Below are 21,828 nucleotides of genomic sequence, written 5' to 3'. Positions count from 1 at the left end.
CGTAGCTGCCCCCTCTAGGGGCACAGGTGCAAGTTAAGGCCCTATATCCCGTAAGGACACAGGGCCTACGACAGTATCTCATGATGGGTCTCTAACCTAACATGCACCTTGGCCCCGGTATTGGTGAGTGTCTGTTGGTCCTGTCTTGAAGGCCCCACATCCTTGACTGCCCGGCCGTTCCTCTGCCAATGCAGGGACCTCAGGAACCCACCAGGAACTAGTAGTCCCTGAGTGACCTCACAAGGCCACATGGTGGCAGACGTGAGTATGCTTTCCCTGGGTTTCAGCCTGTCCCTAGCCAGAGAAGGAAGGGGGAGTGTTGAAGCAGGGGCCAGAGCTGAAAGTCAGCATCCCTGGTGGCATCCGGGCAGGCGGCATCTCTGGCCCCCACCCCTTCCCCCCCCTGCAGCCAGGCCTGCACTCACCACACATTGCTGGCCTTGGTCTGGTCGACCACCAGCAGGTTGCCGTGCACCTCGTCCACCAGCTCTGGCGCAATCCAGCGCAGAGGCACCCACAGCTGGTCGGCAGTCACGAGGTAGTCTTCCTGCAACGCCCAGGGACAGGGACGGGATGGGGTTAACTCCGCTTGGCGGCCACCCCTGCTCGCAGGCTCCATCTGCCCTCACTTACCCGGTATTTGCAGTGTGACAAACCATAGTCGCCGACCTTCACCGTCAGGTCAGCCGTTAGCAGGCAGTTCCTCAGGGCCAGGTCGCTGCAGGGTAGGAGGCAACGTCAGCCAAGCCAGCAAAGCCCACCGGCCTGGGGGTGTCCAGCACTGCGGGTCCTTTACCCACAGCTGTGTGGTTGGCTCCGGGCAGGAAGGGATGTCTGAGGGGCCACCGGCTTGTGCTCAAGCTCTGACTTCATACCCCACACTGGCTATTTTGGGAGGCCTGCGTGGATGGCACTTTGAACGTGGCAATGCACATGAAAACATAATGCTCAAAGAGGCTCGAGGACCCCCAGCAAGTTGCTGCCTGACCAACAGTAAAACTCAGCCCCTTCTACCCTTTTCCTGGTTCTGTGTGTCTGTAGTGCCCTTCCAGGACCACCACCCTTCCAACCCCACTACACCATCACCCGAATCCTCAGGAGGTTAGAATTCACAGGGAACGTGGGTCCTGCAACTGTCAGAGCCCATGTTCTAGAGTGTAGGCCTGCCCTGTTACACGGAACTGAAACTCGAGTCTAGAACAGGCTGGGCCACAAAGCAGCCAACCAGGACTTCCTCCAACTCGGTGGCAAGCCTGGGATGCCAGCTTCTATCCTCCTGCTGGTCAGGAGGCCATGTGAGTGTTCGAGGCACAGGAGAACAGAGCGGCATGGGATGTGCCTGCCTCGGCCACACTGCCGCAATGCAGAGGGTCTCTGGGTGAAGATGGAGCCATCCTGGTCTGCCTCGACCCTAGGTGGACTATGCCAGGGGACAGCTGCAGGGCGGGGAGGCCTGGGTCCCTGCGTTTGGACGGGGTAGGAGGGCTAGACAGGAGGTGGGGCAGGGGCGGGGCAGGAGACGGGGGCGGGGCGGGGCCGGGGAGTGGGCGAGGCAAGGGCGGGGTGGGGCGGGGCAGGAGGCTGGCAGCTGCCCTCTTCAACAAAATCACTGATGCTGGAGTCAGCTGAGTCATCACTCAGCACCAGGATATTGTTGGGGAGGACGGCCTGTGCAGCGTCGGGGCTGGCAAGGCCACTTGTCCATCGCCACTTCTTCCAGCACGTGTCCCCCGGCTCATGGGAGGCTGAGCATCCTGGCCAGAGGCAGGGCAGAGCCACCCCTCCCACTGCAGGGCGGGTCCAGCCGCTCCCTTTACGCGGTAAAGGGAACTGGCTGGGGCTGAGTTTGAGGCCCAAGTGTGACTAACCGCGATAGTAGACAATACGGATTCCTTCATTTAATTGTCTACAAAGTGAGTTTCAAACTCCAGGCTTTTCCACTGTTACTCATTTTTTTTTGAGGCGGGGTCTTCTCTACTCAGCCCCGGCTGTCCTGAAACGCAGTCTGTAGATCAGACTGGACTTAAACTCATAGAGATCCGCCTACCTCTGCCTCCGGAGTGCTGGGATTAGTGTGAGTCACCACGCCCAGCTAGTTTTCACAGTTTTAAGAATTATAAAAGTCCTTGCAGAGTGGCCATTGGATGTTATGTAGATGAACTTTTCAGCTCATGAGGCCTGAGGGACCAGGGCTTGGTGACCATGGTCTGTGTGGTCTCACTAGCCCTCACCTGTGTACGTAATTGTGACGATGTAGATGCAAGACCCCACAGGCCACCTCACACGCCATGCGCTGCAAGGTCAGGGGATCAGGGGCCATGGACTCTGTCACCCGGCAGCTCCGAAGGTAACCTTTGAGGTCCCCCTGCCGAGAGAGCACACAGTGACCTGCTAGCAGTCGATCGCCTCCAGTACACGGCAACCCACCCCTGAGAGAACCAGGGTCTGGTGGCCTGAGCATCAGCTGGTATCCCGAGCACTCACAGCCATTTCAGCAGAGCCTATATCCCAACTCCGCCACAGCGGTCTCAAGACGGCAGCCTCAGCTTGCACAAAACTGCATATAAAGGGACCCAGGGCCCGAGGGTAAAGAGAAAACCCCAGGATCCGTGTGAGCCCAGTGGCTGGCTCTCATGCTGAACTGCCAAGCCCCGACAGGGTTGCCCCTGCTGCAGCTGGAGGCTCATCCTTGCTAAGCAGGCCTCCTCGGAGAGAGTGCAGGCCTGGAGCTACTAGACAGAGCACTTTGACAGAACGGGAGAGGAGCCCTGCTCAAAAAGGCCTCCCACTTTCCTTCAGGACAACTGCCTCCCACGGACTGCCACTCACCAACGGACAGAACTCCATAACCAGCAGGTAGGGGGTCACCTCAGCACACTGGGCCAGACACTGAAGCAGGTTGCCGTGCTGCAGGGCCCTGGAAGAGCCCCAGACATCCGAGTTAGAAGGCAGGAAGGGGAACAGCCAGGCGCCAGCACAACTCTCCCCTTCCCACGACTGCCCAGTTCTCCCACCGTGCTGGTCCCCAATGCCCACCCACCTGTAGGGCTGTGCCTCCTCCAGGAACTGCATCTGCTCCTGCACGCTGGCGCTGGCCTTCAGCTCCTTCACCACCACCTGCGTGCCGCTGACACCCGAGTGGACCTCCCCCAAGAACACCTGCCAGATGGGACCGGCATCACCGGGGCCCCTTCCGGTCTCCATAGGAAAGGCCATTTGGCTCCTAGTGCCTCAGATGCAGCCAGGGTTCCACCAAAACCTCTGGCTGGGACGCTCAGCCCAGGTCCACCTCAAGTCTCCCACTTTTCCCACTCTTTGGGGTTCACAGTGAGGAAGGAGTACTTGGGTGCACAGTCCAGTTAGGGGTGTGTGTGAGAATAGCCCCTCCCCAGGGGACTCCCAGGAGAAGCAAGCCCACACCATGCTGTTCCCACCACCCTGAGCTACACTTACCTTCCCAAACCAGCCGTGGCCAATCTCCTTTAGGTACAGGAGGCTGTGCCGGCCCAGGTCCGTGGACTTGAGGAGTTGCACTATATCAGAATGGGAGACTCAGGAACTACTACTTAGCCACTGCTACCTCTCCCCGGGAACTACCCCAAGCCCCCAGTTAGGGAGGCTCTGCAAACTTGGAGGCCGCATTTGCAGGTTGCCATCCAGGGCCGGTGTCTCTCGGGCTCTGCAGTGATTGCTATGAGCAGAGTCATAGATCTCAATCCGCATCCAGGCATACTTCTGACCAATCCCGGGGAAGGGTACTCAGAGCCACCGGGATAAGTCAAGCCCAGACGGCAGGGCCTGGAAGGCAGTTTTGGGTGAGGCAAGAAGCTGGTACTGAGGCCCGTGAGGACACCAGAGTGGCCCACCCCCCACCCCTGCCACAGGCTGGCATCCAAACACCAGCCACACCAAAGGCGCCTTTGTTGGGGGCTGCTTGGCACAGCCCTGTACGGGACACACTAGGCCCATTCTCCCTGCAGGCCAGGCTGAGTGAAGTCAGTGGAGAGGAAGGGTCAGTGTGGGCAGCAAGGAAAGGGCCAGGGCTCATTGTACCCACTCATGCCCCCTCAGATTCCCTGAATTCTGCTCCCACGCCAATAGCCCAGAAGGCCAGCATTGGAGCTGTTGGGAGGACCCAAGGGAAAGGGGCAGCCCTCAGGGACATTCCTCAGGGAATGTCGGCTTCATGCCCAATTTATGGGAGAGTCTCACTGGGCCCTGTGTCCCAGGACTAGCGCACTGACCCCAGTCTTTCTGGATGCCTGCCTTCCACACTGGGGCTCTCTAGGACCTTGGTTATCCCTGGGCAGGTTCAGGGTCCGGACAATGGATACCAGGACAACCACGGGGGCGGAAGAATGTTTGCACGTTAGGAGATAGAGGCAGGGGTGAAGGCTCAGGCGGCTTCACCCACCCTCACTCTAGCCTTCTCCCAACTTGAGAGAAGATGCCCCCCCAAACCACAAAGCTGAACAGTGGAGAAAGCATGACCTCTCCTGGGCCCCTGTCCACCCCTGTCCTCTCTCTCCCAGGAGTGGGGCCAGCTATGATCTGTGGGGTCTCTCCAGGCCCAGTGCAGGGGTAGCAATACTTCATGCCAGCCCCTGGCTCCCCACTCACTCCTAGCAGCGTCCACAGTTAGGCGACGCCAAGGCCTCTGGGAAGGTCCAGGCTCCTGTGTGGCCAAGCCTGCCTGCCTCTTAGGAGATGCTAGGGATGGCTGCGGGCCTCTGAATCAGCAGGTAAATGTGTTCAGGCCCTCCATGCCGCATCCTGTCTGACTTTTGAGCTCTCCCCCATGAGACTCAATGGGATGGGACACTGAGCATGCAGCCTTGGGCCAGGCTGGTGGCCGGAGGGTCTAAGTCTCTGTTGGCTCCCTAGCCCTTGATGGAGGCTGGGCCCCTGATGGAAAGAATCTGGGGGGCTGGCCCAGGGCGGAGGTGGGGAGAGTGACCCACTTGTCACACACAGTAATGAGACCTTGGGGCCAGCAGCACTCTCTGCTTAAATCCCATCTCAGTATCCCTGGACACCAGAGGGACAGCCCTTGGCTGAAACTTCCAGGCTCGAAAAGCCCAAGAGCTGACTGCCGTAGAGGTAGCCATAGTCCCAAGAGACAGAACTGGGGTTCTAGAACCCCATTTACCTGTCACCTCTAGAGCTTGGAGGAGGGAGGGGCCGGCCTAGGGGGAGAGACTCTGGGAGGAAGGCAAATGGGAGAGGCAGGCAGAGGGCAAAGAGGCCATAGGATGGGGCCATGCCTACACTAGCCCTCTAGGTGGGACCAGACCCCTCCTGTTGCTCATGTGCCCTTTGCTGTGTGGGCAGTCCCCATCCAGCAGGCACAATGAGGCTATGTCCCTCTAGGGTTGGGCATGAGGGAGCAGGAGTCTAGGGTAAGTATCCGGGAAACAGCAGAGAAAAGCAAATAATCCCAGAACCAGAGTGCTGGGCCACCTGCCCCCAGTTACTGTCCCCTCGCATAGCAGTCCCTTGGGTGAGAAATGACAGGCACAAGGCTACTCTCAAGCCTGCTGACAGCTGACCGCCAGATCCAGAAGGGGATCTGGATTAACACAGCCAGCCTGAGATGCTGCCAAGGAGGCCTCGACCGCATACGCCCTTTGTGTCCCCATCCCCCACTGTACCCACTGCCAGAACTGAGTTCTCAGGCTTCCACAGCCTGTGGACTCCAAGACACAATGTGGGGAGGGAGACAGGTCCACTTACCTGAGCGACCCGGCTGCTTGGCCATGGGCAAGGAGACCTCCGTGAGGGGCAAGACATACACATCCGGGCCGTTCTGTGCAGCTGCGGCCGGGGAGCCCTGCTCCGAGAAGTCGGCCACATACTCGTCCCCCTCAGCATTCTCAAACTCCTGCAGGTTGGACCAGCACAGGGGGGCGATCAGGCACCACAGCGGGTCAGGGGCGGCGGGACAGGGCGTAAAGGCTCATCTCTGGGAGCTCGACAGGACTAACACAGAGCTAGGCCAGGTGTGTGCTTCTGTCTGATGGCCTCTGCACACCCGTTCAAGTAACTAATGCTCCCATCCCTAGCTGTTACAGGGAGCAAGGGACCCAGGGACACGTTCACCATCCCTGTCTCTACTACCTGCCTCTAGGCAGGGGTGTACCCTCACCCCACTGTACCACCCTTACCACCACCAGTGCTCCAGATCCCCTAAAAGCCTGCTGTTGGGTACCCCGGAGGCTACTCTTAGGACAGGCTGCTATTCTGAAGAACAGAGATCACCCCACCCCCACCCCCACTGCATCTGGAGCAAGGTCCAAACAGGGTTAGTCTAGGATGGGCCGCAGCCTAGTTTCAAGCAAGGACAGGATTAGTGGCAGAACACTTGTCGAGAACCGCAAACAAACAAAACAAAAACCAAAACAGCGATAGAGCGGAACAAGGCCAGCCTGTCCCCGGCACTGGGCAAGTCTTCCGTCCGCACCCCCTGCCCAGGTGGGGAACTGAGGATCTGAGGGTTGAGGGCCGGGCACTGACTAGAGCCTGTTACCCACTCCAGGTCACATCCTGTGGACAAGCAGACAAACATACCCCGGGGACCTCTTCTTTTTCTAGGTCATTTGTCTTGCTATGTTTCTAGTGGCAAGCCCAGGTCGGCGCTTTGGGTGGCAGCTCTCCCTCCCCAGAACCTAGAAGACCTCCTTAGAATTTCCTCTGGTCCCACACACCCAAGCCTGAGATGACCACTTGCCCCTCTGCGTTTGTTCTGGCTCCAGCCATTACCTTCCCTTGCCGGAGATCCAGCCAAGCCAGCTGGGCTCCCCCAGCACAGCGGGCGATCAGGTAACACAGAGTGAGCATAGGGGCTGCCAGCCCCTGCCCAGAACACCTCCGGCAGGGAGCCCACTGTGGACGCAGGAGACGGTGACTCTGCACTGGTGCTGGAATGTTCTGGGCACCATGTTCCCGAGGAGGTGAGAAGGGCACGGGTAGGAGGGGCTACCGCTAGCCCTTGTGTGGGGCCTTGTTCTCAGTGCCCCAGGAGGGGCTTACTACACAATGGCCACCAAAGCCGCTCCCTGGGTTCCCATTCCCACCCCCACAAGGTCCTCTAGGAAGGCAATTCTCCTTGATTGTCCAGCCTGTGGTCAGGAGACTGCCCCTGGGGTAGGAGGCACCAGGGCAGTGCAGACCTGCAGCCTCTGGGAGCCACCACATTGCCATTCAAGTACTCAACTCCCCTGCTTGGCTGGGGGCCTGTGCTACAAAGGGGTAACAGCATTTAGTGCAGGGTACCCAGTAGGAGGTGTCCCCCAGTACACAAGCCCTCCTTCTGCCTTGACCTCTGCAGTGTGGAAACCCCACCTTCTGACCTGCCCAGCGTGGGTGCGGGAATGCCAAGGGCTCTGGCCAAGCCTCCGTGTGCTGACAGGCAAGGCTGTAGCCCTCACAGGCCGGGGTGGCGCCTACTCTGGGGGTCAGCTCTGTGCTTTCTGTCCTGTCTTCCTTGTTGAGAGCCACAGGGTGACAGGAGTGACCGCAGAGCTGGACAGATGAGGGATGCCCCTGGGCCTCTGTCGCTGGAGTGGAGGCCTCAGCTGTGGCGTCTGGCTGAGGAGTCTAGTCCTGGGGAGGCCTTCAGGGGACACGCCACAGACAAGATGGCGGCTGGAGCTACAAACAGGTGCCCTTGTCTCTGGATCCTGATGGATGCTCTCTGAGCAGAAGATGCCCAAGTTAGGGAGCTCCCAGATGATGGTCTGGGTGCTGGAGAAGGGGGTCTGTGTGGCTTTGCTTTCCCTGTGACTCACTGAGGGTCTCCTCGCTGCCAGAGAGAGCACGCTTGAGAGCCCTTAAAGGCTCCTTATGGTCATTTCAGCCTCCCTGGACACAGACAGGCCCGAATGCTGGAATGGGACAGTGTGGGGCCATATCTACAAAGGGGGGGTCCCTAAATGGAGGGCAGGGGATAGGGTCCCAGGAGCCCCCAGAAGAGGGGCTATGGGATACCAGACGAGAGGTTCGGTGGGTCCTGCGCCCTCCTCACCTTGAACCCAATGCCGCCCTTCTTACAGCACAGGCAGGCCAGCATGAGGACGATGACCGTGAAGAGCCCCGAGAAGGACACAGCAACCACTGCAAGGGACGACGACCAGGACAGCTCACTGAGCGGGGCACCGTCTGCAAGGAAGTAGAACACACGCCTCCTTTCAGCTCAGCACGTGACCCCATGCTCCAACCCTGCACCTGGACACGGCCTCACACTAAGGGACGGAGGAATGGCCTTGTTAGCCAGAGCCTACTGTCCTAGCGAAGTGGCCAGGGTGAGCTCAGCTCCCAGTTCCAAGGTTCATGGACACCTCTCTGCTACAGCAGGGTCTTAGGTCTTAGGAAGACTCACTATTGGGGCTGGAGAGATGGCTCAGCAGTTAAGAGCGCTGACTGCTCTTCCAGAGGACCTGGGTTCAATACCCTAGCCACCTACATGGTGGCTCGGAACCACCCCAACTCCAGTCCCAGGGGATCCAGTGCCCCATCTGGATTTCACTGGCAGCAGGCACACACATGGTACACAGACGCGCACTCAGGCAAAAACATCTGCACACACAGAAATTTTATTTAAAAAAAATAAGATCTGCACTCATGTCTCTACCTGCTGGACCCGCACTCGTGTCTCCACCTGCTGGACCCGCACTCGTGTCTCCACCTGCTGGACCTGCACTCGTGTCTCCACCTGCTAGACCTGCACTGCACTCGTGTCTCCACCTGCTGGACCTGCACCTGCACTCGTGTCTCCACCTGCTGCACCTGCACTGCACTCGTGTCTCCACCTGCTGGACCCGCACTCGTGTCTCCACCTGCTGGACCTGCACTGCACTCGTGTCTCCACCTGCTGGACCTGCACTGCACTCGTGTCTCCACCTGCTGGACCTGCACCTGCACTCGTGTCTCCACCTGCTGGACCTGCACTGCACTCGTGTCTCCACCTGCTGCACCTGCACCTGCACTCGTGTCTCCACCTGCTGCACCTGCACTCGTGTCTCCACCTGCTGCACCTGCACTCGTGTCTCCACCTGCTGCACCTGCACTCGTGTCTCCACCTGCTGCACTCGTGTCTCCACCTGCTGGACCTGCACTCATGTCTCCACCTGCTGCACCTGCACTCGTGTCTCCACCTGCTGCACCTGCACTCATGTCTCCACCTGCTGCCCCTGCACTCGTGTCTCCACCTGCTGGACCTGCACTCGTGTCTCCACCTGCTAGACCTGCACTCGTGTCTCCACCTGCTGGACCTGCACTCGTGTCTCCACCTGCTGCACCTGCACTGCACTCGTGTCTCCACCTGCTGCACCTGCACTGCACTCGTGTCTCCACCTGCTGCACCTGCACTGCACTCGTGTCTCCACCTGCTGGACCTGCACTCGTGTCTCCACCTGCTGCACCTGCACTGCACTCGTGTCTCCACCTGCTGCACCTGCACTGCACTCGTGTCTCCACCTGCTGGACCTGCACTCGTGTCTCCACCTGCTAGACCTGCACTCGTGTCTCCACCTGCTGCACCTGCACTGCACTCGTGTCTCCACCTGCTGGACCTGCACTCGTGTCTCCACCTGCTGGATCTGCACTCGTGTCTCCACCTGCTGCACCTGCTGCACTCATGTCTCCACCTGCTAGACCCGCACTCGTGTCTCCACCTGCTGGACCTGCACTCGTGTCTCCACCTGCTGCACTCATGTCTCCACCTGCTAGACCCGCACTCATGTCTCCACCTGCTAGACCCGCACTCGTGTCTCCACCTGCTGCACCTGCACTGCACTCGTGTCTCCACCTGCTGGACCTGCACTCATGTCTCCACCTGCTGCACTCGTGTCTCCACCTGCTGGACCTGCACCTGCACTCGTGTCTCCACCTGCTGGACCTGCACTCGTGTCTCCACCTGCTAGACCTGCACTCGTGTCTCCACCTGCTGCACCTGCACTGCACTCGTGTCTCCACCTGCTGGACCTGCACTTGTGTCTCCACCTGCTGGATCTGCACTCGTGTCTCCACCTGCTGCACCTGCTGCACTCGTGTCTCCACCTGCTGCACTCATGTCTCCACCTGCTAGACCCGCACTCGTGTCTCCACCTGCTGGACCTGCACTCGTGTCTCCACCTGCTGCACCTGCACTGCACTCGTGTCTCCACCTGCTGCACCTGCACTGCACTCGTGTCTCCACCTGCGGACCTGCACTCTTGTCTCCACCTGCTGCACTCGTGTCTCCACCTGCTAGACCCGCACTCGTGTCTCCACCTGCTGGATCCGCTCCACCACTCGGCCCTCTTTGGGGCTGAAGGACACCAAGGGCCCAGGCAGGCAAGGAGATCAAGGAGCTGGTTCTCGAAGGTGCAGGGAGCCAGCTAGCACTGAGAGTGTCCCTGCTTCAGCTGGGCAGTAGAGCGCCCCGTATTCAAACCTCCTCTGCTTGTCCCCCAAGTCCCGTGGTGCTGGTTCCAACTGGAGGAGCCTTCTTTACCCCTGATGCCAATAAACCACCACATTCAGATGGGAAAACCGAGGTGTTTAGGACAGCAGAACATGACTCCCCAACCCCTCACTGTTGGGCTCCCAAACTGGCGCTCCTTAGCAGACTACGGCAGGGGGGACCAGCTGTGGTGACTACAGCTGGCTTCTGGGGCCAGCCCAGTGTGTCCGTTGGACGGGAAGACATATGCTTGGGAACGGCTCTGCCTCCCGGGCCTGCCCTTCCTTGCCACACAGACTCTGAGTCACCCTCTTCCCCAAAGACCTTCTCTCTCCATGGGTTCTCATTAAACCCTTAGCACTTGGGAGAACCACGGCTCAGCAAAGGGGAGGGCTCTCTGCTTCTGCCAGGGATTTTGGCAGATTTTGGCGGATTGACAAGGCATCTGGGAGGGCTGCCTGGAGGAAGAGTGAACCTGAGGGCCAAGAGGCCTACAAACACAGGCTAGAACTTCTACTTGGGAGCCCGTGAGTACTTCCCACTCTACACCCAGAGATGAGAGAGTCCTTGTGAACTGGAGTAGAGGCCAGGCAGGGCTAAAGAACAAGGGGACGGGGCAGCCACCAAAGCAGAGTGTGATAAGGATATGGCAGGGTAAACAGGAGCTAAAAATCCACAGGAGGCAGCTACTCTCAAAAGATCAGTTCCACATCCTGAATCAATGATCTTCCCGTGGCCTTGACATGCAGGGTTTCTGGGCATTCCTGCGTGTGTGTGCCTTGAACATGTGTGTGCCTTGCATACGTGTGGCCCTGTATGTATGTGTGTGAACTACCCCCATACCACGCAAACGGCACTGTGTGCTTGCTCACATGTGTAGAATCCACAACAGGGGGGATACATGAGTGAGTGTGCTGTGTTCCTTCTGCGGACCATGCCGTTGCCATGGTGAGCCATCTCTCCTCTCTCCATCTGATGCTGCTATGGTACCAGCACGCTCCCCTCCCACACCCACTGCACTCATGGGCCCACCAATGGCCCCAAGGCCTGGGGCTGGTCTCCTAGTCTTCAAAAGCACATCTGGTATCTCAGCTCGCCCCCTGCTAACTCCCTGGGTTGCGTGGGCATATGCCAGGTAGAAGCAGCCTTGGAAGGGGTTAAGCTCAACTTCCATTGCAACCTTGCCCTGGCCCCGCATCAGGGCCACTGGCCTTTCTGTGGGTCCCTTCTGACCTCCAGCAGGTCAGGGCCACAGAGGGGTGTGGAATGTGCTGGTTGTTAAGAAGCACTTGGTGGGCGTGCCTGGGCAGCACGGAGGCCCTTATGCACTAGATAAGCACTAGGGGGACCAGAACGTTCCTTCAAAAAAGGAAGGCATAACCCCGCAGCTGGCACCCAGTGTGGGGCTCAGCTCTCAGAGAAGGTAGGAAAATTTGTCTCTAAATAAAAGCAGGGGGTAGGAGTTCAGTCTCTCACCCAAGCAGTCGGGGACAGTGAGAGTCAAATAGTATGGTTCCTTTTCAATCCTTGAGGCGAAGCATTTTAGACAGTTACTGAGATGTTCGTTAAGAACAAAGGAGGAGACGCTCAGAGCCAAGGTTCCGCGGCTCTGTTCAGAAGTGACTGTGAATTCAGTCCTTGTGTTGAAACCGGAAACACGTGGGCACTGCTGCAAAAACAGCCCTTGAAACGGGGGATAAAATCAGCCAGGTGTGGTGATGCACGCCTTTAATCCCAGCATTAGGGAGGCAGAGGCAGATGGGTCTCTGTGAGTTGGAGTTCAGCCTGGTCTACAGAGCCAGCTACAGGCAGGATAACTAAAGCTACACAGAGAAACTCTGTATCAGAAAAAAAAAGAGGGGGTGTCAAATCCCTATCAATTATTTTGCAGGATAGGCTACAGTAATGCATTACTTGACTGAGCCCTCTCAGGAAGATCAGAAAAGAAAATGTCCCTGCCGTACCCACCTTGGCAGGCCTCGGCAGGGCAGAGCTCAGAGCCCTCCAAGCTCCCAGGGAGGCCCTGTTCTGCCAACTCCGCTTCTTCCAATCTGAGAGGCAGAAATGGGTCTTCAAAAACCAAATTCCTCTGTCTGTCTAAATTCAGGTGGCAGCTTATTTGGGTGGACTGAGGAGGACAGAATCTTCCAGTCACGATGGGTAGCTTCGGAGCCGCAGTGTGCATATCCTCACCCATAAGGGGTTACCCTGAAGGAAGACCTCGCGAGGCTCCACATGAACCGACTTCGCGTATGAATTAGCACACGAAAGACAGAGAGGCATGGAGAATGGGACGCTGCAGAGGGCTGTGGATGTGGAGGGGTGGAGTGGGGGGATGGAAACATTTGGGGTGAGGCCCTCGAGAAGGGAGTCCAGCAAACGGAAGTAGGGACGAGTGGGACATGAGTAGCTTGCAGATAGAAACGGAAGAAAGGTTCGGCATCTCTGCAATGAATCCTGCCCTAAAACTGGGTTTTTCTGATTCTGAAGTTTTCACCTAAACTTAGTTATGGTATGGCCTGAGAATCCATTACATCAGACTGCCTGCGAACTGTAGTAAACTAGAACCTTCCAGCACGTTCTTCTTCCACGGAGCTATTATACTTGTGATAAAGTTCACGATTTTGTTTCCTTTGGCTGGTATGCACAACTGTTTTCTCCTTCGGGATTTTCCGTGATTCTTTCTTGGGTACTTCTAAGTATCCTGACATAGTAGGAGAGCCTTCTTGGGCTCAGAATTAAAATTGCCCTGAATTTGGAAGATCCCAGATCATAAGTAAATAGCCTTAGGTTTAAACCTTTAGATGTTAATGACCATTGTGAATTTTAAAAGTTTGTCTGCTGTTTAGTTTTGTGCTTGCCGTTGGTCTGACATAAACGATCAGACTCTGGCAGAAGTTAGAGGGGGCTCACGAGGGCCTGGCCTCTATAAGGCACATTTTACACAGTATTCCAGCTCCCGTGCATACAGTGATCCTCACATCAGAGGCACATTTTACACAGTATTCCAGCTCCTGTACATACAGTGATCCTCACATCAGCTTGACGTCGGGAGCCAGGGTGTAAGCGTCTGGGGCCTTCTTTGCCGTCGGGTATATAGAGACACGTGATGCAGTAAACTCGCACGGAGCTGCTCCTAACCCTGACTCCTCCCCCCTCCCTGACTAGCTGCAGAGCGTGGCCCAAGCGTGACATGGACCCCTGGGCGGGGGTGGGGGGGCTCCAGGAAAATGTCATTGTGTCACATCTGGAACCTGGCTTTGTCAAATAGCTCTCTATGCATTCCCTTTCTAGAACCCCTCCCCCATTACAATTACAAGCTGACAATGGCCTTATGTATCTGAGCACGGCGTAGAGAATTTTGCAATTTATGGAATATTAATTATGTTCCTGAAATTCCTTACAATCCACAGGGTCAAGCTATGTTGGAACGACACCATCCGATACTTAAACAGGATTTTAGAAATAAAAAAAGGGTATAGACACCACCTAAATCCCCACAGGCTAGGCTACGTCTAGCATGCCAACTTTAAAGAATAATGCTTCTTCTACTGCCCCAAAGCATTTTGCCCTAAAGGGGACACGGCCGAACACGCATGTTAAACAGACAGACATAAGAACTAATCAATGGAAAAGGCCTGATGTTCTAACATCCGAGTGAGGTTATGGTTGTCTTTTTCCAGAAAATGAACTCAGTCTCAGATGGCTCCCACTCTGACGCATCGAACCAGGATGGCATCCCAGAGACCACCGCACAGATGAAGTGTCTGGAGGTACAAGGCAAACCCATCAAGACGAGATGTCCCAAGAGGAAGAGTAAGCCGGCAACTTGCGGAGAAGGCAAGGACACAGTACCACTGACGGAGAAATGATTGTTACCTTTACTGACTATGTTACGTGCTAATTCTCAACTTTTCGATGCAGAATCCGAAGGCGTTGTGTGTGTGAGGGGGGATAAAAGCTGCACCTTTTTATTATTATTATTATGTATACAATATTCTGTCTACATGTATGCCTGCAGGCCAGAAGAGGGCACCAGACCTCATTACAGATGGTTGTGAGCCACCATGTGGTTGCTGGGAATTGAAATCAGGACCTTTGGAAGAGCAGGCCGTTATGGGCGACATGGAGGTCCTTGTGCTCACAGATAGGCACTGGGGGAACCAAGAATGTTAACCACTCAGGGTTGGTTAATGGCCTGGTGACCTCTGCGCTACCTGTGTGGCTGAGACCACACCAGATTGTCCCCCAGACCCTTATCACGAGCTTGTCAATCTATAGAACCCATCTCCATGGACGATGTCGCATGCAGTTATCACGAGCTTGTCAATCTATAGAACCCATCTTCATGGACGATGTCGCATGCAGTTATCACGAGCTTGTCAATCTATAGAACCCATCTTCATGGACAATGTCGCATGCAGTTATCACGAGCTTGTCAATCTATAGAACCCATCTTCATGGACAATGTCGCATGCAGTTATCACGAGCTTGTCAATCTATAGAACCCATCTTTATGGACGATGTCGCATGTACTTTGCAATGTACTCATGTTTTCAGCTTTACTGCGTACATGGATTGCTTTAATTATCACCAGGACAATTTTCACTAAACCGCAGCACTAAATATGCCTAATATAAGTCAGGTGGTGGTGGCGCACGCCTTTAATCCCAGCACTCAGGAGGCAGAGGTAGGCGGATCTCTGCGAGTTTGAGGCCAGCTTGGTCTACAGAGCAACTTCCAGGACAGCCAGGATGTTACACAAAGAAACCCTGTCTTGAAAAACTGGAAAACAAACAAACAAACAAACAACAAAAAATATGCCTAAAATAAACTACTTGGGGTCATTCTCTAGGAGTTTGAACCAACACCAGCTGCTCAGCCATGCTGAACTGAACTCGCGTCTTGTGTCCTGCAGATCATCACTCCACTGGCTATGGTGGTCACAGAGACTCCACAGGCCTGTCCTTTGTACAGTGCCCAAGTCCCTGAGGGTGATAGGCAGGATAAGGAGGCAACCAAACAGGCTGGCAGGAACCACATGGCCAGGGAGAGTCTGTTTTATTGTTTTTGTTTTTTGTTTTTCGAGACAAGGTTTCTCTGTGTAGCCCTGGCTGTCCTGGAACTCGCTCTGTACAGCAGGCTGGCCTCAGACTCAGAAATCTGCCTGCCTCTGCCTCCCGAGTGCTAGGATTAAAAGTGTGCGCCACCACCACCCAACAGCCAGGGACTGAACTCTCAAATCTACACGTGTGCCTGGGTTTCTGAAGCCCTGCTCCTTCAGGGAAGCCCCAGAGACCCACACCCGGAACACATGGAAGTCAGGAGACCTAGCCAGAGTCACCCCCAATCCAGCCATCCCCACAGACACCCATCCTCCATGCCCCATCTCAGCGCTTGGCTGATGGTGTTTCCCAAGTCAGGAATCGGTACCCTCCAATAGTGCTCAGGGGGAAGGATGTGGCTTCACAGGGCCACGTCCACACGGCAGCAGGACCTGACTATGGGGGTGAGTGTCCCAAACACTTCATCCAGTTCCTACCAGACTCAGCTACTTGCACCCAAATCTTCCACAGCTCAGATTCCCTGGGGCAGCCATGTCACTGTTACTCCCGTAGCTCCGAGGTGGCCTACACTAGGGAGCTGGCCACCCCCTTCACTCTGCTTGTCTCGGCCCTCGGAGTACGAGTTCTCTCTCCTGCCATGGGCGTCCCCCTCACAGCTTCCTAGACTTTCAGGGAACTGAACCATGTTGAGATAATGACTGGCTTTGTGTCTCACAATGCCCAGATTTGGTACAAGCGCACCTGCGGTTGGCAGAGCCAACTGCAAAGCTGCCCACCTGCTCCTCCCACAGCCTCCAGGGTGGCCCTTGCACTCTTCCGTGCCAGCCAATGGAAGTGACTTTAACCTTCTGACCCCAGTTGTCAGGGCAGCCAATGAAAAAAAAACACAGAGGCCCTTGCAGCTGGTTTCCACCTCAGGGGAGAAAAGTCTCCCAGGCAAGCCAGAGGTAGCGCTTGCCTCCGATCTCCTTCTCCTGCCAGGTGACACAGGACAGGCCACAAGGGGAGGAGAAGGTACCCATAAACAGGCAGGCGTGCCTTGCTAGCCGGGCAGGTCCACGGGGGCCCTGACTGGACCATGGATTCAGGCGATGCTCAGAATGTGATGAGTAAGGCTGGCCGGCAGCCAGCGCTGATGTGGGTGGTGTGGCCTTCCCCCCACCTTTCTTTTGTAGGCTGGGCAGACGCTCTGTGATGCTGCTACCTGGAAGGTTCTGGGCCAAATGCGTGTTAGCTTGACCAGACTGGCCCCTCGTGTGTGTTCAGTCACCATCCTATTCCGGGAGCAGCTGAGATGCAAGGGGAAGAAGGACAGGCCAAGGCCATGGGGAAAGGCCAGGGAGACGCCTGCAATATAGTTGGAGCCCCTGAGAGGGAGCACAGCTTTGGCCTGGTTCTGCCTCCCCGGGTCTATCCGACATGCTCCTGCCCTTACCCATGCATCCATGCCCAAACTCACAGCTACACTCTTGAGTAACCTACAGTCCAAAATATCTGGGGGCCAGGAGGCCACCCAGGTCTCCTCATTGCACAGATCCAATTTAGGTCACAGCCGATACCCACTCCTGCCACCAGGTGGCGATGCCTGGACATTTTACAGTAACGGGTGAGTGGGGTCAAGAGCCTCTCAACTACTTGGCAGGGGTGTGGAGGAACCCGGAGGCCGCCTTGGGCCGGATGCAACCCCGGTATCTAATGTGTGGGCAGACCAGAGAGTGGCCTGCGGGAGGGCAGGGGTCAAGGACAGGAGCTTGGAGTGCATCCTGGCACAGAGTACTTCCTAGGCAGCTGGGAGGTGACTCTGCCAGTTGGGGCCACCTGCATGGTCACCTGCTTTGTGTAGTCATCTGTCACACCAGATGCCTTCAGGCCCCCCATTCCACAGCCTTGCCATCAAACACCCTGGACCTGGTTCTCAGACACTGCCTTCAGAAGAGCAGGGATAGCCAAGACCCCACAGAGTGGTGGATGGCACCCAGAGCCCGGTCCCTTCCCTGACAGGCTCCCTCTGAGGGCCCCCGGGGAGGGGCAGTACTCCCAGGCCTGTGGGGCCCAGGGGTTGCTGGCAGGTGCTGTCTGCTCACCACGCCCAGTGACTTCAACATGCATGACCAGGGAAAGGTGTTTAGGGCAACCTCAACCGAATAAAGCCGTGGCGCCTCCAAGAAGCCGCCTGTGGTCTCAGGGTCCTGGGTCACTGTGGTCTCAGGGTCCTGGGTCACTGTGGTCTCAGTGTCCTTCATCCATTCCAGGGACCAGCCCCTGAAGAAATGTGTGTAAGCCGGGCGGTGGTGGCGCACGCCTTTAATCCCAGCACTTGGGAGGCAGAGGCAGGCGGATCTCTGTGAGTTCGAGACCAGCCTAGTTCCAGGACAGGCTCCAAAGCCACAGAGAAACCCTGTCTCGAAAAACCAAAAAAAAAAAAGAAATGTGTGTAAAAGGCTGCTTGACCACTGGTCTCCACGTCTTTTCACAGATGACAGAGAGGCTCCTGTTCAGAGCGGAGGTGAATACCCGAATACCCACCTGTCCTTTACAGGATGGGATGAGCTCACTCCAGCAAATGCCATTCTACCTGGGGCCCGCCAGCCAGGACGTCCTGCCAGGCTAGAAGGGCAGGTGGAGCAGAAGTTGGTGCCGGAGCCCAGTATAGGTCAGGACTGCCACCTCCCACCACGAGGCCCTTAGATCAGCCTCCTCTCCAGACGGAGGATCCTGTATTACCAGGGTTGCTGAGTAAGCAATAAAAACATGTCACCTTCGGTGTCACCTGGGCCTGACCTCTACCCCAGTTTCCCCATACTGGAAAGCCCTGTTGCCTTACCTGAGAGCAAGGCTTACATCAGTCCCCTGTGTCCTGGACAAGTTCAGATGAGAGGATAGGCACTCCCCAACCCCTCTTCAGTGCAGCCCCCGATGGTGGGGGAGGGGCTTGGCCTGGGGCCTGAGCCCTGAGCCCCAAGAGCAAGGGGTTGTGCCCTTTTCCAGGGCCCTGTGACTCCTGTCTGCTCAGCACCACATGAAGGATTAGCCAGACACACACAGGCCACATGCTTAGAGCTGGGGACCTGGATACCACCACTACCTTGTATGGTCTGTCTAAACTTAGCCTGTTTGCCCTGAGATCTCCCAGAGTAAGCACCCCACAGATATCCACACATGAAGATAGCAAGAGCGTAGAGCTGGAGGACTTGGTCACCCACCCACAGATGCGGGCATACATTCTGGGTACTTTGTCCAGGGTGCCCCAGACAGGTTACCTAGCCTGCCGCATCTCTGCCTGGTTTATTCTCAGGACCACATCTACCAAGGGTGTTCTTTGCATCAGAGAATCCTCTGTGGAAGATCCAAGTCCACTCCTTGCAGGCCTGTAGCGGGCCACCTACACATTAGGCTTCATCAGGGAGGGACCCAAGAAGAGGAGGCTGGCCTGGTAGCCTCTGCGGAAAGGCAAGGCTTTCAAAATTGGAATCTCGCCTCCGTGGTCCTTGACCTTCAGGGTCTTCAGGAGAACCTGGTCATCAGGCAGAGCCGTGAGCTTCCAGTACAGTGTGAGCCCTCTAGCCTGGCCTTCCTAGGCAGGGCAAGCCTAGAGTGGGCACCAGCCAGGCCTGGGAGGCCAAAGTACGCTCCCTCCAGTCACGCGCTCCCCTCATACCAGAGCAGGTGCTGGGGAGCCACCACAGAAAAGAGCACCTTGGAGCTCTGGGGTCCCTTGGAAGCGTCTGATGACATCCATGTTACCTACTCAGAGACAAGGGGCTACCCCTCCACATGAGGTGAATTACAGGGAGTCGGCCCCGGTAACTTGGAACTCGCTGTGCTTAAGAGAAGACTACTCTCCAAAAATCAGAGATCTGTCTTCCTCAGGGACAGTGATAGGGGTTCCCATCTGTGCTGATGAAGGCTTCACTTCAGTAATACAGACTCCCCTCCAGGGACACGAGACTCCCCTCCTTGGACACGAGACTCCCCTCCTGGGACACCAAACCCTCTCCTGGGACATGAGACTCCCCTCCTGGACACGAGACTCCCCTCCTGGACACAAGACTCCCCTCCAGGGACACCAAACCCCCTCCTGGGACACCAGGCTTCCCTCCAGGGACACAAGGCTCCTCTCCTGGGACACCAGGCCCCCCTCTAGGTACACAAGGCTCCCCTCCTGGACACGAGACTCCCCTCCTGGGACACAAGACTCCCTTCCTGGACACGAGGTTCCCCTCCTGGACACGAGACTCCTCTCCAGGGACACAAGGCACCCTCCAGGGACACCAGGCTCCCCTCCAGGGACACCAGGCTCCCCTCCAATAACACCAGTCTCCCCTCCAATGACACCAGGTCCCCTCCTGGGACACGAGACTCCCCTTCAATGACTGGAGTGTCCCCTCCAGGGGCATGGGAGCACCCTCAAGTGACATGAGGACCCTCATCGATGGTGCAGGGCTTCCCCTCCTTTCTGCCTGGTGTGGCCTTAGTAACTAGGGTCCCCTGACACAGACTCGGCCTGGACCACACCTACAGTATCCCTCTAAGTGCCCCATGTGGATAGTAAAGTAGGAGGCAAGAGATGGAGCTCAAGGGGTCGGGGTTCCTGGCAAGAGGGTGTCCACAAGGTCACCCTCAGGGCTCGTGGGGGACCCCAGGGAGTGCTGCTGCAGTCTGTGGGCTGCAGAGGATGGGAGGATGGGGGTCAGCACCCTGCACACTCACTGTGCCCATAGGTGGGTTGCAGAGGATGGGAGGACGGGGGTCAGCACCCTGCACACTCACTGTGCCCATAGGTGGGCTGCAGAGGATGGGAGGACGGGGGTCAGCACCCTGCACACTCACTGTGCCCATAGGTGGGCTGCAGAGGACGGGAGGACGGGGGTCAGCATCCTGCACACTCACTGTGCCCATAGGTGGGCTGCAGAGGCGGCCAGTCACAGGAGTCTATACCCTTTAAAAAGGAAGGAAGCAAGGGATAAGACAGGGTGCTTGTCTTGTCACATGACACAGGCTACGCTTCAAGGGGATCTAACAGGGAACAGACACAATCAGGCTGGAGCAGAGAACCAGCACTTGGTGGGACAACGGCGGCGGAAGCTCCTATACCTGAACTGTACAGCACGTCTCCGCGGATCACAGGAAAGAGGGAATACTGGAGCCAGTGTACAGGTGTTCGGCAGCTCTGGGGATGAACCCAGGGCCTCTGCAGGCTCACTGACTGCTAAACCACTGAGCCACACCTTGGCCCAGCTTCCTCAAGGAAGGTAGAATGTGAAATTAAATATCACAGAAGCAAAACACACACACACATGCAAAGGATGCTGGATTTTTCTTTCTTTCTTTTCTTCTTTCTTTTTTTTCTTTAAAAAAATAAAAGACACCTGTAATCCCTATACTGGAAAGGCAGATACAGGAGGGTCTGCTGGCTAACCAGCCTAACCAAATTGGTGAGCGTCAGGTCCAGTGAGACCTTGTCTCAAAACTAACTGTTGAGTGATTGAAGAAGACACCTCATGTCAATCTCTGGCTTCCATACACACGTGTGCACACATACATGTGCACATAAACATGAACATGTATATGCAACACAATAGCTGAAAACACTTAACTGAAGTAGCCACAACCAAAGATATAAAAAGCAGGATGATTCAACTCAGTGACCATCAAAATCCCAGCAAAATTCTTCACAGACCTCAAAAGAACGGTACTCAACTTCATATGGAAAAGTAAAAAACCCAGGATAGCCCAAACGATCCTGAACAATAAAAGAACTTCTGGAGGCATCACAATCCCTGACTTCAAACACTACTACAGAGCTACAGTACTGAAAACAGCCTGGTATTGGCATAAGAACAGACAGGAGGACCAATGGAACCGAATAGAAGACCCAGATATCAATCCACACATCTTCGAACACCTTATCTTTGACAAAAAAATCAAAAAGTATCAAATGGAAAAGAGAAAGCATATTTAACAAGTGGTGCTGGCATAACTGGATATCAACATGTAAAAGAATGAAAATAGACCCATATCTATCACCATGCACAAAACTCAAGTCCAAATAGATCAAACACTTCAACACGAAGCCAGCCACATTGAACCTTATAGAAGAGAAAGTGGGAAGTACACTTGAACACATTGGCACAGGGAACCACTTCCTAAATATAACCCCAGTAGCACAGACACTGAGAGAAACAATTAATAAATGGGACCTTCTGAAACTGAAAAGCTTCTGTAAAGCAAAGGACATGGTCAACAAGACAAAACGACAGCCTATAGAATGGGAAAAGATCTTCACTAACTCCACATCAGACAGAAGTCTGATCTCCAAAA

The 21,828-nt window shown here is 56.0% G+C and overlaps 1 protein-coding gene across 4 annotated transcripts in view; it reads right to left on the bottom strand.

The window, feature by feature from the left end:
- Aatk (apoptosis associated tyrosine kinase) overlaps window positions 1-21,828 on the bottom strand; it is a 39,456-nt gene that overhangs the window by 5,685 nt on the left and 11,943 nt on the right. For 3 of the 4 annotated variants that reach the window (XM_075989882.1, XM_075989880.1, XM_075989883.1), the window contains exons 2-9: window positions 8,024-8,157; window positions 5,734-5,881; window positions 3,454-3,533; window positions 3,041-3,159; window positions 2,830-2,917; window positions 2,232-2,365; window positions 634-718; window positions 426-547 (exon numbers count right to left, since the gene is read on the bottom strand). In XM_075989882.1, the coding sequence (XP_075845997.1) occupies window positions 426-547; window positions 634-718; window positions 2,232-2,365; window positions 2,830-2,917; window positions 3,041-3,159; window positions 3,454-3,533; window positions 5,734-5,881; window positions 8,024-8,157 (910 nt within the window). Of the gene's footprint in view, window positions 1-425; window positions 548-633; window positions 719-2,231; window positions 2,366-2,829; window positions 2,918-3,040; window positions 3,160-3,453; window positions 3,534-5,733; window positions 5,882-8,023; window positions 8,158-18,033; window positions 18,053-21,828 lie in introns of those variants that run through there. The other variant, XM_075989881.1, reaches the window with a different exon arrangement.

This window comes from Microtus pennsylvanicus, chromosome 11 (assembly GCF_037038515.1).
Source record: "Microtus pennsylvanicus isolate mMicPen1 chromosome 11, mMicPen1.hap1, whole genome shotgun sequence".
NCBI classification, from domain to species: Eukaryota; Metazoa; Chordata; class Mammalia; order Rodentia; family Cricetidae; genus Microtus; species Microtus pennsylvanicus.
This window is presented reverse-complemented; position numbering and strand designations above follow the sequence as displayed.